Below are 16624 nucleotides of genomic sequence, written 5' to 3'. Positions count from 1 at the left end.
GATTATTCTCCACTTACAATTAGATTTTGAGACACATCAGTTTGGCAGCTTTTAATCCATTTAATGTGTGCCATGTTAATTTTATATATTTTTAGGTTTTTAATCAAAATATCATATGGTACCAACTCAGTGCCTTACAGAAGTCTAAGGATATTACATCAACACTATTACCTTAAACTTAAAATTACCAAAAAAAATTTCAAATTAGTTTGAAGGAATGCATTTTCCATAAACCCATACTGAATAGCATTAATTATATTACCCTCTTTTAATTCTTTATTAATCAAATCCCATACCAGCTGCTTCATTATTGGTCCTGGGATCAATGTGAGACTTACTGGCCTGGGTCATCTCATTTACCCTTTTCAAACATTGCACAATATTAGCTTTCTTCCAGTCTTCCAGTGTTCTTATTGAAAATGAACATAAATGAGGTATATTGGGATGCAGCTGAACGAGGGCAGAGTTAAGGTTGAATGGACAACTTTAGCTCTGCATTTCTTGGTTTTCAGAAGTTTGTTTTGCTCAGCTCACCATTCTGCAGGGGGACGACGTTCCAAGCAGCCATAACTCTGCATTAATGTATTTTGCCATTGAATGTAGATATTTATTCTGGTGAGTCTTATGCCAGGTCTTGCTCCCATCTTATTTAGTTGTTTAGATGCTAAACAGATTATAAACACTGCCAACTTTCAGTTGAGTAAAGTTGTTAAGAACTTTTAGCAATACTCAGGACTCAGACCTGCTCTGGATGAATTGCAGTGGTTCACTTGCAGTGCACTTAAGTGACTACCCCACTGCTGTTGCATAACAAATAGTTTGTCCAATCCTGCTGGCCTCTTGAGTTTTCAGACTACTCAGGAGATAAGCACCCCAACCAGAGCACAAACATCTGCCCATCAGTCTTTAATGGGTTCTTGTTTTTTTTCTCTCCAGGCAGACATTTCCAGTTTTCTTCCAAGTGATGATGGCTCATCTGGAGAATTCAGTGAGAAGCATTTCTGCTGGGAAACCATCAGACTCAAGTGAGGTATGCCAGCAAATGCATCTGAGATCTCCAACAGGGATTTACAAAACCCAAGCCAGGAAACTGCAGGAAAATGCTAGAGTAGTAGTAGCTTAATAATAATGTGCTGGCAGGCAGCCAAAACGCTCACACCCAAAATAACCTTTTGAATATGGCAGTCTACCAAACTGCCCATTAGCTAGCTGGCACCCTGGCCAAATTCCCCATTAATCCTGCAACAAAGAATGTAGGCCATACTTACAGGGTAGGGGACTATATACTGGGAAGCAGTGACTCTGAAAAGAATTTAGGGGCCGTGGTAGATAAGCAGTTGAACATGAGATCCACTGTGAGCTAATGTAATCCTAGGATGCAGAAATAGGGGAATTGTGAGTAGGAGTAGAGAGGTTATTTTACCTTTCTTTTTGGTATTGGTGCAAACCATTGCTGGAATACAGTATCCAGTTCTGCTACCCACAGTTGAATAATGTTGTTGATAAATTGGAGAGGATTCAGAGAAGAGTCACAAGAATGATTAAAGGGTTAGAAAATCTGCCTTATAGTGGTAGACTCAAGGAGCTCAATATATTTAGCATAACAAAGAGAAGGCTAAGGGGTATCTGCATTACAATCCATAAGTATGTACATGGGGAAACAAATATTTAATAATGGGCTCTGCAATCATTCAGAGAAAGATATAACACAATTCAATGGCTTGAAGTTGAAACTAGACAAATTCAGACTTGAAATAAGGCATAAATTTTTAAGTGAGAGTAATTAACCATGGAACTTATATAATAATTTTTAAATCTAGATTGACTGTTTTTCTGAAATATCTGCTCTACGAATTATTTTGGGGGAGTTCTCTGGCCTGTATTATACAGGAGGTCAGACTGGATAATCACAGTGTCCCTTCTGGCCTCGAAATCTTTGAAAACATGTATTGCCAGAAAACAGGACTAAACTTAGTAAAATTAAGTGGAATAGGTAGATCCTGCACCCACCTAGGGGTAAGAAGGAATTATTGAATAGGGAGCATCTGATCTGATCAAGCACCAGTAGGTGGATTGTACATGATTAATTCCCAATGATTTTATGGGCAGATGTCAAGGTCTCTTTCCCACTTTGAACTTTAGCATCCAGAAAGTGGGAACCTGCCTGTATCCTTCTAAGCTTAATTCCTATCTTAGATCTTATAGCGCTGCCACCGACCAGAGATTTCAGTGTCTGGTGCACTCCTTGTCCCCCCAAAACCTTCCCTGGGGAGAGCAAGGCCCAAACCCCTTGGGTCTTAAAACAAGGGGAAATAAATCATTCCCCTACCTTTCCCCTCCCAGACTTTCCCCTCCCTGGGTTACCCTGAGAGATTACTGTGATTCAAACTCCTTGAATCTTAAAACAGAGAGAAATTCACCTTCTCCCCTTCTCCTTTCCCCCCACCAATCCCTGGTGAGTTCAGACCCAGTCCCCTTGGGTCTTACACAAGGACAAAATCAATCAGGTTCTTAAACAGAAAAGCTTTTAATTAAAGGAAGAAAAAAGTAAAAATTATCTCTGTAAAATCAAGATGGAAAATGTTTACAGGGTCTCAGCTTTACATAGACCAGAGGGACTCCCTCCCCCGTAGCCCAAGTATAAGTACAGTAAACAGAGGTAAAATATCCTTCCAGCAAAATACACATTTGCAAATCAAGAAAACAAATATAAAGACTAATTCACCTTCTATCTAGTACTTACTAGTTAGAACATGATAGACTGTTTCAGAAAGATTGGAGAAACCTGGTTGCATGTCTGGCTCCTCTGAATCCCAAGAGAAAACAAAGAACAACCCAAAAAGCACAAACAAAGACTTCCCTCCACCAAGATTTGAAAGTATCTTGTCCCCCGATTGGTCCTCTGGTCAGGTGTCAGCCAGGTTCACTGAGCTTGTTAACCCTTCACAGGTAAAAGAGACATTAACCCTTAACTATCTGTTTGTGACATGATCAAGCACCGGTAGGTGGATTGTACATGATTAATTCCCAGCGATTTTATGGGCAAAGCTTGCTTCTTTGCAGACATTGTTTTCTGTGTTTTCATGGGCAACAAACTTATCTAGCAGTTCTAGCAAATGGCGTGAGGGAGGGTTGTGGTTTGTGTCTGAATGGCCATGTGGCTGAATGTGTGACTGTGGACACTATTCGTGAGCGGGAAAGTGATTTCTCTCCAGCTGTTTCTAGGGTGAATGGAAAGATACATTTATCATATGGAGAGAGTATAAATCTGGCAGGTGAGGAAAGGTGGAATTGCTACTGAATGATTTTGACTTTCATGGGTAAATGTTTGTGGAGTCTTTTAAGATGTAGGATCTCAAACACTGTGTTTCTTTCCTCTTTCCCCTTTCCCCTTTGCACAGCAGTGATGCCTTGGGCTCTGGCAGGATCTGGGCTCTTTACCATCTCTCTGCAGGCACAGTGGGTACTCTAGTAGCAACCAGTAATATGAAGGGAAATGCAATGGCTGTGTGGATAACGGGACTGGATTACTGTGTTGTCACTCCCCAGGTACAGCTAGAGAAGCTGCTGCACTGGAACATGGCTGTGCGGGATTTCCATATTCTTGTTAACTTGGTCAAGGTAAGCACATTTATCTTTCCTTCCTTTCACCTTCCCAGCAGAGTCCCACCCATCCATGCCTGAGCATGCAGGGAAAACAATGTAACTTACACTATGTTGGAGAAGTGGTCTGTGATCATGTAATCAGAGCCAACTGCAATGTGTACTTAAGGGATGGCACATTCAACCTTCACTTTGGCACATCCTCACTCTTGTAGCCTTAGCATTCTAGTAGCATAGTTTTTTATATGGACAAATAATACAGACAAAGGCAGGAGGAAGCAGAGAGGCCCTGGAGGACAGGAACACAGGAATTATCCAACTGTATCAGACTCTTTGTCCAGTCAGTGCAGTCTCCTATCTCGAACAGAGGCCAGTGCCAGCTGCTTCAGAGGCAGATCCAGAAACCTGCAGTAGGCAATTCTAGGATAATCTGACCCCAGGGACACTTCCTGCTAATTGTCACAGTTCAGGAGAATTGCACCTGTGTTCTTCCTCCGTGGTCCAGCAAGGGCAATCATTTTTAGGCTCCTGGCTCCTCAACTGTCACCTTTCTTGGGCTGAGACCCACATCTCTCTCCATCCTGACTGGGGCTTTTCAGGTTGCGTAGATCCCTGCCTACACTGTGAATTTGTCAGCAAACCAGACTGCCTAAACTGGACAGATCTGCACTTTGCTTTCTCCTCAGAGGCTATAAACAGTGTAATTGCCCGCAGATATAAATTACTACCCAGTTCTTTCTAAACAAGCAAATTTATTCTTAAAGTAAAAGCATTAGAGAGAAAACAAAAGCCTTCCAATCCTGTGACACTTTCTTAGATTGTCCACTGTGAAGATCACTGTGCTACCCCCCTATTTCAGCGAGAGAGAGACTTGCTGATGTGCAAATTCACCACCCAGATAATTCCTCAGGACTTTGCCAGCTCTCACTTTGCCTTATACTAACACTTAGTGTACCCCAGTCCCCAAACTCCTGAGAAGCATCCCTCTGTAGTATCCAACCTCAGTCACTGGACACTCACAGTAATGACCAGGTAACTTGTCCCCAAACAGACAGTGAACACATAGCTAGAAGGTTACAGTTCAGGATCAAGTCCTTTACAGCAACAGAGCACTGTAATCAATTTATAGTGAAAACAAATATAAATTTATTTACAAAGAACAGATTCAAATAAGTATTAAGAATAATGGAAACAGAAATGGTTATAAATAAAATAAGAGAATGACATGCTTTCTGGAGACTAAAACTTATCAAGTTACAACCTTGACTAAAGCATTTTATCACCCACTAAGTCTTTCTACAGAGCTTGCTGGTTTTCAGTCAATCCAGTATCCATTCCTTCATGAATCACCCCACTCCTCTAAGGATGGTCCGCAGTGAAATGGATAACAGGATCTTGTCTTTGCACCCCCTATTATAGTTCAGTAGACTTTTGAAAGGCATTCCTGTGTAGTTTGTTCTTCAGTGTGAAGCCATCTTGAGTTCATATCCCTCCACAACCTGTTTTTCCTGTTGACTTTACATGAAAATGTAGCTCCCATTGTTTTTGCACACAGTGCTTAATTTTAGGGCTGTTGATTAATCACAGTTAACTAAAAAAAAATAAAAAAAAATTAATTGCAATGAATCACACTGTTAAATAATAGAATACCAATTGAAATTTATTAAATATTTTGGATGTTTTTCTACATTTTTAGGTAGATTGTATTCTGTGTTGTAATTGAAATCAAAGTGTATATTATTTTTAATTACACATATTTGCACTGTAAAAATAATAAAAGAAATAGTATTTTTCATACAAGTACTGTAGTGCAATCTCTTCGTCATGAAAGTGCAACTTACAATTGTAGATTTTTTTTGTTGTTACATCACCTTGATCACACCTTGATTGATTGGTCCTTTAGCCCTCATATAGATTGCGCCAATGACAACACATCTTCCATTCTTCTCGTATCCTGGCCTTCCTTTTCCATATGTGGCCATGTCTTTTCATGATAAAATCTTCCATCTCTTTGGAGGTCGGCTGAATAGTCGTTAGGGTGACCAGATGTCCCGATTTTATAGGGACAGTCCTGATTTTGGGATCTTTTTCTTATATAGGCTCCTATTACCCCCACCCCCATCCCGATTTTTCACACTTGCTGTCTGGTCACCCTAGTAGTCATTTCCGTTCTCATGGGTGCCACTTGGTGACAGCTGCTGTCCATCGATTGTCAGTGAGCCTCGCTATATACTCGGCCCATCGCATTTTACTATGCCTGCTCTCAACAACAATATCCTGCACTCCACTCTGCTGTCTGATCACTTCATTGGGGATGAAGTCATGGATTGAAATTCCCAGAATTCTTTCCATTGCCCTCTCTGTGACAGACAGTAGCTGCTCCTCTGTCTTCATCAGTGCCCATGTTTTGCTGCCATACAACATTGCTGGCAGTACTGTTGACTTGAAGAGGCTGGCTGGCATGTGTTGCCTTGTTGATTTTTCCTTGGAGGACATCCTTGATAGAACTGAATGTACACCAACCTACTTTCTTTCTTTGCGAGAGTTCACCTTCCTGATAGTGGCGCATATTAATTTCTTGGCCCAAATAGATATATTGCTCAACTTCTTCTATTTGTTCTCCCTTGATTGTTATTTGGGCTTTTGGCAAGCTATCAGACTGCTTAAATTTTTGGAGCGGTTAATTTTCAGTCTGACTTGGCTGCTTTTTGTGTTGAGTTCTCACAGCATTTTCTGTAGTTTGACAGTATTTTCGGCAATCAACACAATATCGTCTGCAAAGCTGACATGGTTTAACTTCTCTCCATTGATGCTGATTCCACCCTTCCAATTAATCCACCTCATTACCATTTTGAGGCAGGCTGTGAAGAGTTTTGGTGAAACTGTCTCTTTGTTTCACACATTTCTTAACTGGGATGCGAAGGGGAGTATCAAATAAAGTTATATCTGTAGTGCAGTCTAATTTGCTTCCTTTAATAGTGTGTGTCGTTGCCCTGTTCTGCAAGAGCTTTAAACACTGCATTGATCTCTACACTGTCTAAAGTTTTTTCATAGTCAATGAAGGCAATACATAAAGGGAATTTGTATTCCCTTGAGCGTTCTGATAGCTGGTTTATAGTCCAATAGCTCTCTCGGCTGCTGCTCATTCAAACTCTGTGAGAGTCAGTTCGTTATTATTTTGGTGAACTGCTTGTAGACATGTGAGAGCTGGCATATTGGACAATAGTTCTTTAGATCTTCACAGTTGCCCTTCTTGTACAGCAGAATGGACTCCTCCCAGCCAGATGGTATCTTCTGCATTCCCAAGTAACGGCTAAACATCTGAGCAAAGGTTTCCCAGAGATCTTGGCCTCCAGCTCTTATCATTTCAATTGTCACTCCATCTTTACAGTGGGGCTTTTCCTTCCTTTATTTGGTGAACTGCATATTGAACTTCGCTGACAAAGGACTGGTAGTAAATGCTCTTTGTCTGTTGCAGTGTTGGTACTGGGACATTTATCTGAGAACAGTTCGGTGTAGAAATCTTTGCAGAGTGCTTCCATCCCTGTTCTGTCAATTACTAGTTTTCCTTCCAGTTCTTCAGTGCCATTATTGTCGACCTGCACAGTGTCAATTTCCTTTTGCATTTTTTGAGGCTTCTGTGATCTTCAGCCGTCTTTAAGAGCCTTTCATTTTGGTACTTCTCGAAGTCCTCCTTTAGTCTTCCTCTTATCAACTTGCAGAGCAGGGAGTACTCAAGTTTGTCACCATCATTTCGCTTCATATTCCTCTGCTTCTCTAGCAAGTTCTGCGTTTCCTCTGAGATTCTTCTCTTCGCCCTTTTCGGTCTTTCTTTCTTGGCTAATTTCATCCATTGCCTCAATTTATCAGTGAAGTTTTTATAATCCTCATTGCAGTTATCTGTAAGACTCCAATCTTCCTTGGAAATGTTCACTTTCAAGATTGCGTCATCGAATATTTTTGGCTGCTGTCTCTGATTTGCCATCTTCTCCATCGTTTAATTTAAGTTGAGCCGTGCTCTGAGCAAGCGATGGTCACTACCGGTGTTAAATGATGGTACTACTGAGAAGTCTTGTACAATGCACCACTTATCGATCAGAATATAGCAAATCTTGCTCTTGTTCTTCAGATTGGGTGCGATCCATGTCCACCTTCTCTTGGCTGCCTTCTTAAACCAGGTGTTACCAATGAACATTTCTTTCGTTTCCGCCAGAGTTGTTAGTTGTTCTTCTTGTAGATTCCATTCACCAAGCCATACCTTCCAATGAACTTTTCACCTTCTTTCCCTCTTCCAACTTTTGGCATTGAAATCTCCCATAGTGATTGTATATCTGGATTTTTGAGCCACGGTATCCTTGAGCTCCTGATAGAATTCTTCCATATCGTCATCTTTGCTTGTGCTTGTGTGAGCATAGATCTGAATAATCTTGAGGGTGCTGTTCTTGTTCAGTTGGAGGTGCATCATTCCAATACATGATGATTTGAACTTGCAGGAGATGATTTTTGAAGACCATTTCTTGTTGACGATGAAGCCAATTCCTCCAGCAGTTCTCAAACCTTCTCCTTTTCCCGACATTATGGTACTTTCATGTCTCCACTTCACTTCCATCTCCTTTCTTCGTCGTGTTTCGCAGAGACCAAGGATGTTGCAGGCTGTGCTTGCCTTCTCTTCCATTAGATGGTTGATCGAATCGTCTCTCATCAGTGTCCTGCAGTTATAGGTGCACACTGAGACGGAAGTCCTTTTTCTGGCTCCTGAGATTCTTAATAGCCTCTCATCGACTGAATTCCCCACCACGGTTGTAGAACAGATCGAGGAGCGCACAAGGAGTTGGGGCCCATTTATTCCTGTTGTTTAACGCAGCGTGGGGCACGGGTCGCTTGCTGGTGGTTTCTCTGCAGCTTGAGGTCTTCAAATCAATTTTGAGGATTTCAATAACTCGGTCCTGGGTTAGGGGCTGTTATAAAATTGGATGGGTGGGGTTCTGTGGCCTGCCTTGTGCAGGAGGTCAGACTAGATGATCAGATTGGTCCCTTCTGACCTATGAGTCTATTTCTTCATCCACCTGCTGGCTATGCTGTCAGTGGCACGTTTACCTCCTCAACTTAGCTAGCACCCAACCTCAAGAAGGAGGAGATTTGTCCTCTCCCTGAATTGGTAGTCTGATACCTTAATAGCATGGTTGAACATACTTAAGAATACACTCCACTGTCCTCGCTGTCAGACAAGCCAGGATCACTGCTGTGCCACTTTGAGGCGCTGAGGTAGGATTTTGCAGCACTCAAAAAAACCCAATGTAAAACTTCAGAGTCTACAAGTCCACTCAGACCTACTTCTTGTTCAGCCAATTGCTAAGACAAATACAATTGTTTACATTTATAGGCAATAATGCTGCCTGCTTCTTATTTACATTGTCACTTGGAAGTGAAGAACAGGGTTCACATGGCCCTACAGCTGGCATTACATACCTACCAGTTATGCTAAACATTTGTATGCCCCTTTATAGTTCGGCCACCATTCCAGAGGACATGCTTCCATGCTGATGATGCTCGTTTAAAAAAAAATGTTAATTAAATTTGTGATTGAATTCCTTGGGGGGAGAATTGTATGTCCCCTGCTCTGTTTTACCCTCATTCTGCCATGTATTTCATGTCATAACAGTCTCGGATGATGACCTAGCACATGTTATTCATTTTAAGAACACTTTCACAACAGAGTTGACAAAATGCAAAGAAGGTTCCAATGTGAGATTTCTGAAGATAGCTACTGCACTCGACTCCTCAAGGTTTAAGAATCTGAAGTGCCTTCCAAAATCTGAGAGGGACGAGATGTGGAGCATGCTTTCAGAAGTCTTAAAAGAACAACACTCCGATGTGGAAACTACAGAATCCAAACCACCAAAAAAGAAAATCAGCCTTCTGCTGCTGGCATCTGACTCAGATAATGAAAATGAACATGCGTCGGTCCACACTGCTTTAGATTGTTATCGAGCAGAACCCATCATCAGCATGGACACATGTCCTCTGGAACGGTGGTTGAAGCATGAAGGGACATATGAATCTTTAGCACATCTGGCACATAAATATCTTGCGACACCAGCTACAGCAGTGCCATGAGAATGCCTGTTCTCTCTTTCAGGTGACATTGTAAACAAGAAGCAGGCAGCATTGTCTCCTGCAAATGTAAACAAACTTGTTTGTCTGAGCAATTGGCTGAGCAAGAAGTAGGACTGAGTGGGCTTTCAGGGTCTAAAATTTTGCAGTTTTATTTTTAATGCAGTTTTTATTGTACATAATTCTACATTTGTGAGTTCAACTTTCATGATAAAGAGATTGCATTACAGTACTTGTATGAGGTGAATTGAAAAATACTATTTCTTTTGGGGTTTTTTTACAGTGCAAATACTTGTAATCAAATGTAAATATAAAGTGAGCACTGTACACTTTGTATTCTGTGTTGTAATTGAAATCAATATATTTGAAAATGTAGAAAATATCCAAAAATATTTAAATAAATGATATTCTAATATTGTTTAATAGTGCGATTAATCACAATTAATTTTTATGATTGCTTGACAGCCCTACTTAATTTACATATGACAGAGAGATAATTACCTTCTCTTGTGTCTGGAAGAAATCTGTTTTTCCACTTCTTTGATTACAGACTTCAAAGCACAACATCAGTAGATATACATAATGCCAAATATAGTATTAGTGCGTATACTTAGCAATGGTATTATTGACCAGTGCGTCACTGATTTTCATTTGATACGTCACATGACATCCTTTATAGATAAATACTATGACAGTAGTGTGTAATGGGTAGTGAGTTTGTCAGGCTTGCTAGGAGTTGCTGACAGAAGAGTGAACTCTTTGACAGTTGGATTTGAGGGATTCTTAGGGTCACATCTTTCCAGAAGGGATTGGGGCCCACTGGGACAGACGGTCTTGTCTGTTTGTTAGATCAGAAGGAAGATCCTGAATCAGTTTAAACTAACGCTATTTATCCAAAAGTCCTTTCCTTGTCTGTGGGTCTCTGGGGAATCCAGTTTGAACCAGTATATGTGAGCGTCTACATGTGGTCATACCTCTCTGGTGGTGGTACAACCTGAGTGAATTTGCCTTATCGCACACCACTGTTCTTAATTCCTGAAGGACTGTGCTAACTCTCCCCCAAGGAATTACATACAATCTGTGGCCCACAATGACACACAAACTTAATACAGTAAGATCTCCCAAAGATAGTGCAGGAAATTGCCATAGCTGTCACACTAACCTTCTTAGATAGAGGCTGGTGCATGAAACAAGTGGTTTAGTTCCTTCCAAAACTCTTGTTTTTTAGTACTTCCTACTTTAACTCTGTTTTTGTTATCCACAGAAATGTTCAATCCTTCTTTAAACCCTATGAGCTCTTGGCTTGAGTAACATAAGAACTGCTTTATTGGGTCATACCAATGGTTCATCTACCTACTATCCTGTCTTTTAACAGTGGCCAATGCCAGGTGCTTCAGAGAGAATGAATAGAACAGGCAATTTTTGAGTGATCCATCCTCTGTCGTCCACTCCCAACTTCTGACAGTCAGAGCTAGGAACACCCAGAGCAGGTGGTTGCATCCCATACTATCTTGGTTAATAGCCTTTGATGGACCTATCCTGCAGGAACTTATCAAATTCTTTTTGAATCTGTTATAGTTTTGATCTTCACAACCTCCTCTGGCAGAAGGTTCCATAGATTGACTGTGCATTGTGCAAAGAAGTACTTCCTTTTGTTTATTTTAAACCTACTGCTTATTAATTTTGTGGGGTGACCTTTGATTCTTAGGTTATGTGAAAGAGTAAATAACACTTCCTTATTCACTTTCTCCACACCATTCATGATTTTATAGACTTCTATCATATCCTCTTAGTCAACACTTTTCCAAGCTGAAAAGTCCCAGTCTTTTTAATCTCTCCTCATACAGAAGGTATGTTCTAGCCCCCTAATAATTTTTGTTGCCTTCTCTGTACCTTTTCCAATTCTAATATATCTTCTTTGAGATAGGGTGACCAGAACAGTGCACAGTATTCAAGATTTGGGCGTACCATGTGGGGTTACCATGGATATATAATAGAATTATAATATTTTCTTTCTTACTATCTATCCTTTCCTGATGGTTCCTAACATTCTGTTAGGTCTTTTGCTTGCAACTGCACATTGAGCGTGTGTTTTCAAAGAACTATTCAATGATTCCACTGAGCAGTAACAGCTAATTTAGATCCAATCATTTTGTATGTTAGAGCTAAATGTCAGTCAAAAGTGTTACAGGTGTAACAGGTGGTGTCAGAGAGAGGGCTTTGGATTCTTCGACTATGGGAAGTTGTCCCAGGAAAAAGGATTGCTAGAGAGAGATGGGATCCACCTAACAAAGAGAGGGAAGAGCATCTTTGCAGACAGACTTGCTAACCTAGTGAGGAGAGCTTTAAACTAGGTTCACCAGGGAATGGAAATCTAAGCCCTGAGGTACGTGGGGAAGTGGGATACCGGGAGGAAACACAAGGAGGATGGTGCAACCGGGGAGGCATCCTGATTCATACTGAGAAAGTAAGACAATCAGCTGGTTATCTTCAGTGCCTGTACACGAACGCAAGAAGCCTGGGAAACAAACCGGAAGAACTGTAAGTCCTGGCACATACAAGAAACTATAATGTGATTGGAATAAAAGAGACTTGGTGGGGTAACTCACATGACTGGAACACTGCGATGGATGGCTATAAACTGTTCAGGAAGGACAAGCGGGGGAGAAAAGATGGAGGAGTTGCACTGTATGTAAGAGAGCAGTATGATTACTCAGAGCTCCAGTATGAAACTGGAGAAATGCCTGTTGAGAGTCTTTGGGTTAAGTTTTGAGGTGAGAGCAACAAAGGCGATGTTGTGGGGGGCAACTACTTTAGACCACCAGACCAGGAGGATGAGGTAGATGAGGCTTTCTTTGGACAACTAACGGACGTTTCCAGATCACAGACCCTGATTCTCATGGGGGGACCTCAATCACCCTGACATCTGCTGGGAGAGCAATACAGCAGTGCACAGACAATCCAGGAAGTTTTTGGAGAGTGCTGGGGACAACTTCCTGGTGCAAATGCTGGAGGAACCAACTAGGGCCCCTGCTCCTCTTGATCTGCTGCTCACAAACAGAGAAGAATTGTTAGGGGAAGTAGATGTGGGTGGCAACCTGGGCAGCAGTGACCATGAGATGGTTGAGTTCAAGATCCTGACAAAAGGAAGAAAGGAGAGCAGCAGAATACGGACTCTGAACTTCAGAAAAGCAGACTTTGACTCCCCTAGGGAACTGATGAATGGGATCCCCTGGGAAGCTAATATGAGGGGGAAAGGAGTCCAGGAGAGTTGGCTGTATTTTAAAGAAGCCTGATTGAGGTTGCAGGAACAAACCATGTGCAGAAAGAATAGCAAATATGTCAGGCAACCAGTTTGGCTTAACAGAGAAATCTTTGAGCTTAAACACTAAAAGGAAGTTTACAAAAAGTGGAAACTTGAACAGATGACTAGGGAGGAGTATAAAAATACTGCTCGAGCATGCAGGGTTGTAATCGGGAAGGCCAAAGCACAATTGGAGTTGCAGCTAGCAAGTGATGTGAAGGGTAACAAGAAGGATTTCTACAGGTATGTTAGCAACAAGAAGATGATCAGGGAAAGTGTCAGATCCTTACTGAATGAGGGAGACAACCTAGTGACAGATGATGTGGAAAAAGTTGAAGTACTCAATTATTTTTTTGCCTTGGTCTTCACAGACACAGTCAGCACCCAGACTGCTGCACTGGGCAACACAGTATGGGGAGGAGGTGAGCAGCCCTCGGTGAAGAAAGAGCAAGTTAAGGACTATGTAGAAAAGCTGGACGTGCATATGTCCATGGGGCCAGATCTAATGCATCCGAGGGTGCTGAGGGAATTGGCTGATGTGATTGTAGAGCCATTGGCCATTATCTTTGAAAACTCATGTTGGTCGGGGGAGGTCCCAGACAATTGGAAAAAAGCAAATGATGCCCATCTTTAAAAAAGGGAAGAAAGAATCTGGGGAACTCACCTCAGTCCCTGGAAAAATCATGGAGCAGGTCCTCAAGGAATCCATTCTGAAGCACTTGTAGGAGAGGAAGGTGATCAGGAACAATCAACATGGATTCACCAAGGGCAAGTCATGTCTGACCAACCCTGATTGCCTTCTGTGATGAGATAACTGGCTCTGTGGATATGGGGAAAGTGGTGGATGTGATATATCTTGACTTTAGCAAAGCTTTTGATACAGTCTCCCACAGTATTGTTGCCAGCAAGTTAAAAAAGCATGGATTGGATATATTGAACTATAAAGTGGATAGAAAGTTGGCTAGATCATCAGGCTCAATGGGTAGTAATCAACCGCTCGATGTCTAGTTGGCAGCTGGTATCCAGTGAAATGTCTCAGGGGTCTGTCCTGGGGTCAGTTCTGTTCAACATCTTAATTCATGATCTGGATGATGGGATGGTTTGCACCCTCAGCAAGTTCATGGATCACACTAAGCTGGGGGGAGAGGTAGGTACGCTGGAGGGTAGACAAATTGGAGGATTGAGCTGAAAGAAATCTGATGAGGTTCAACAAGGACAAGTGCAGAATCCTGCAATTAGGACAGGAGAATCCCATGAACTGCTGCAGGCTGGGGGCTGACTGGCTAAGCAACAGTTCTGCAGAAAAGGACTTTAGGATTACAGTGGATGAGAAGCTGGATATGAGTCAACAGTGTGCCCTTGTTGCCAAGAAGGTTAACGGCATATTGTGCTGCATTAGTAGGAGCATTGCCAGGAAATCTAGGGAAGTGATTATTCACCTCTATTTGGCACTGGTGAGGCCACATCTGGAGTACTGCGTCCAGTTTTGGGCCCCTCGGTACAGAAAGGACGTGGACAAATTGGAGGGAGTACAGTGGAGGGCAACAAAAATGATTAGGGGGCTGAGGCACATGACTTATGAGATGAGGCTGAGGGAGCTGGGCTTATTTAGTCTGCAGAAAAGAGTATGGGGGGATTTGATAGCAGCCTTTTAACTATGTGAAGGCGGGTTCCAAGGAGGATGGAGCCAGGCTGTTCTAAGTGGTGGCAGATAATAGAACAAGGAGCAATGGTCTCAATTGCAGTCGAGGAGGTTTAGGTTGGATATTAGGAAAAATTATTTCATTAGGAGGGTGATGAAGTACTGGAATAGGTTACCTGGGGAGGTGGTGGAATCGGCATTTTTAGAGGTTTTTTAAAGCCTGGCTTGACAAAGCCCTGTCTGGGGTGATTTAGTTGGGGATGATTTAGATGCTTTGAGCAGAGGGTTGGACTAGATCAGGGGTTCTCAAACTGGGAGTGGGGACCCCCCAGGGGGTCGTGAGGTTATTATGTGGGGGGTCACGAGCTGTCATCCTTCACACCAAACCCTGCTTTGCCTCCAGCATTAATAATGGTGTTAAATATATTTAAAAGTGTTTTTAATTTATATGGAGTGGTCGCACTCAGAGACTTGCTCTGTGAAAGGGGTCACCAGTACAAAAGTTTGAGAATCACTGGACTAGATGACCTCCTGAAGTCTCTTCCAATCCTAATCTTTTATGATTCCATGTATAGTTGGAATTATGTTTTCCAAAGTGTATTGCTTTGCATTTATCAGCATTGAATTTCATCTGCCATTTTGTTTCCCAGTCACCTAGGTTTTTGGAGATCCCTTTGTAACTCTTTACAGTCTGCTTTGGACTTAACTATCTTGAGCAATTTTGTATTGTCTTCAAATTTTGGCATGTCATTATTTACCCATTTTCCAGATCATTTATGAATATACTGAACACCACTGGCCCCAGTACAGATCTTTGGGGGACACGATTATTTACCTCTTTCCATTCTGAAAACTGATAATTTAATCCTATCCTTTGTTTCCTGTCTTTTAACCAGTTACTGATCCATGAGACACTTTCTGTCTTATTCCATGACTATTTACTTTGCTTAAGAGACTTTGGTGGAAGACCTTGTCAAAGGATTTCTGAAAGTCCAAGTACAACTGTATCCACTGGATCACCCTTGTCTACTTCTTTGTTGACCCCCTCCCCCCCCAAAGTGTTCTGATAGATTAACACAATTTGTTGGGGAAGAGTCAACACAGCTTTTGTAAAGGGAAATCATGCCTCACCAATCTATGTCTCATAATTCTGTTCTTTACTATATTTTCAACGAATTTGCCTGGTACTTAAATTAGTCTTACGGGCCTGTAATTGCCAGGATGACCTCCAGAGCCTTTTCAAAAAATTGGTGTCTCATTAGCTACCCTTCAGTCATCTGGTACAGAAGCTGATTTAAGTGATAGGTTACATAGCATACTTATTAGTTCTGCAATTCCTCAGATTTGTCACCTAAAAAAGAATGGCTCTGGTATAGGAACCTCCCTCTCATCCTCTGCAGTGAAGACTGATGCAAAGAATTCAGGTAGCTTTACTGCAATGGCCTTATCTTCCTTGAGTGCTCCTTTACCACCTCGATCGCCTCACTGACTGTTTGGACGGCTTCCTGCTTCTGATGTACTTAGCAGATGTCATGTGATTCATGGTGTCTAGAAACTTTACCTCTGTATCCTGTCCTGAGGTGACATGTACTCAGTCAATATACCTTTTTAGTCTCTCTGCATATGAGAATTCTTTCCATACTGCACAATCATTCTTGTTGCCTATCTGTGAACCCCATTCTGCTATCACTGTTCTGAGATGGGGTGACCAGAACTAGCATCCTAGAGGAGGATATACCATTGGTTTATAGAATTGTGGTGTTATATTTTCTGTGTGAGTGTTCGCTCACTTTGTAGTGTGAGCCGAGCGCATTGCACACCCCAGGGCCTCCTTGTTTTCCTCCATTCCCCTCCACAGGCTCCAGTGTGCCAACCTCCCATCCCATCCCTTCTATTACAGACATTATCTGCAACTCCCCCTAATTTCCCTCCTGCCAAGAGTTCTGTGCATCCCATATTTC

At 41.9% G+C, this 16624-nt stretch overlaps 1 protein-coding gene across 1 annotated transcript in view; it reads left to right on the top strand.

Moving 5' to 3' along the window:
• Window positions 1-16624, top strand: part of FANCD2 (FA complementation group D2) — a 146395-nt gene that overhangs the window by 111136 nt on the left and 18635 nt on the right. The window contains 2 exon segments of the mRNA XM_030570879.1: window positions 937-1030; window positions 3550-3621. Of these exon segments, the coding sequence (XP_030426739.1) occupies window positions 937-1030; window positions 3550-3621 (166 nt within the window).

This window comes from Gopherus evgoodei, chromosome 7, assembly GCF_007399415.2.
Source record: "Gopherus evgoodei ecotype Sinaloan lineage chromosome 7, rGopEvg1_v1.p, whole genome shotgun sequence".
Taxonomy (NCBI): Eukaryota; Metazoa; Chordata; order Testudines; family Testudinidae; genus Gopherus; species Gopherus evgoodei.
This window is presented reverse-complemented; position numbering and strand designations above follow the sequence as displayed.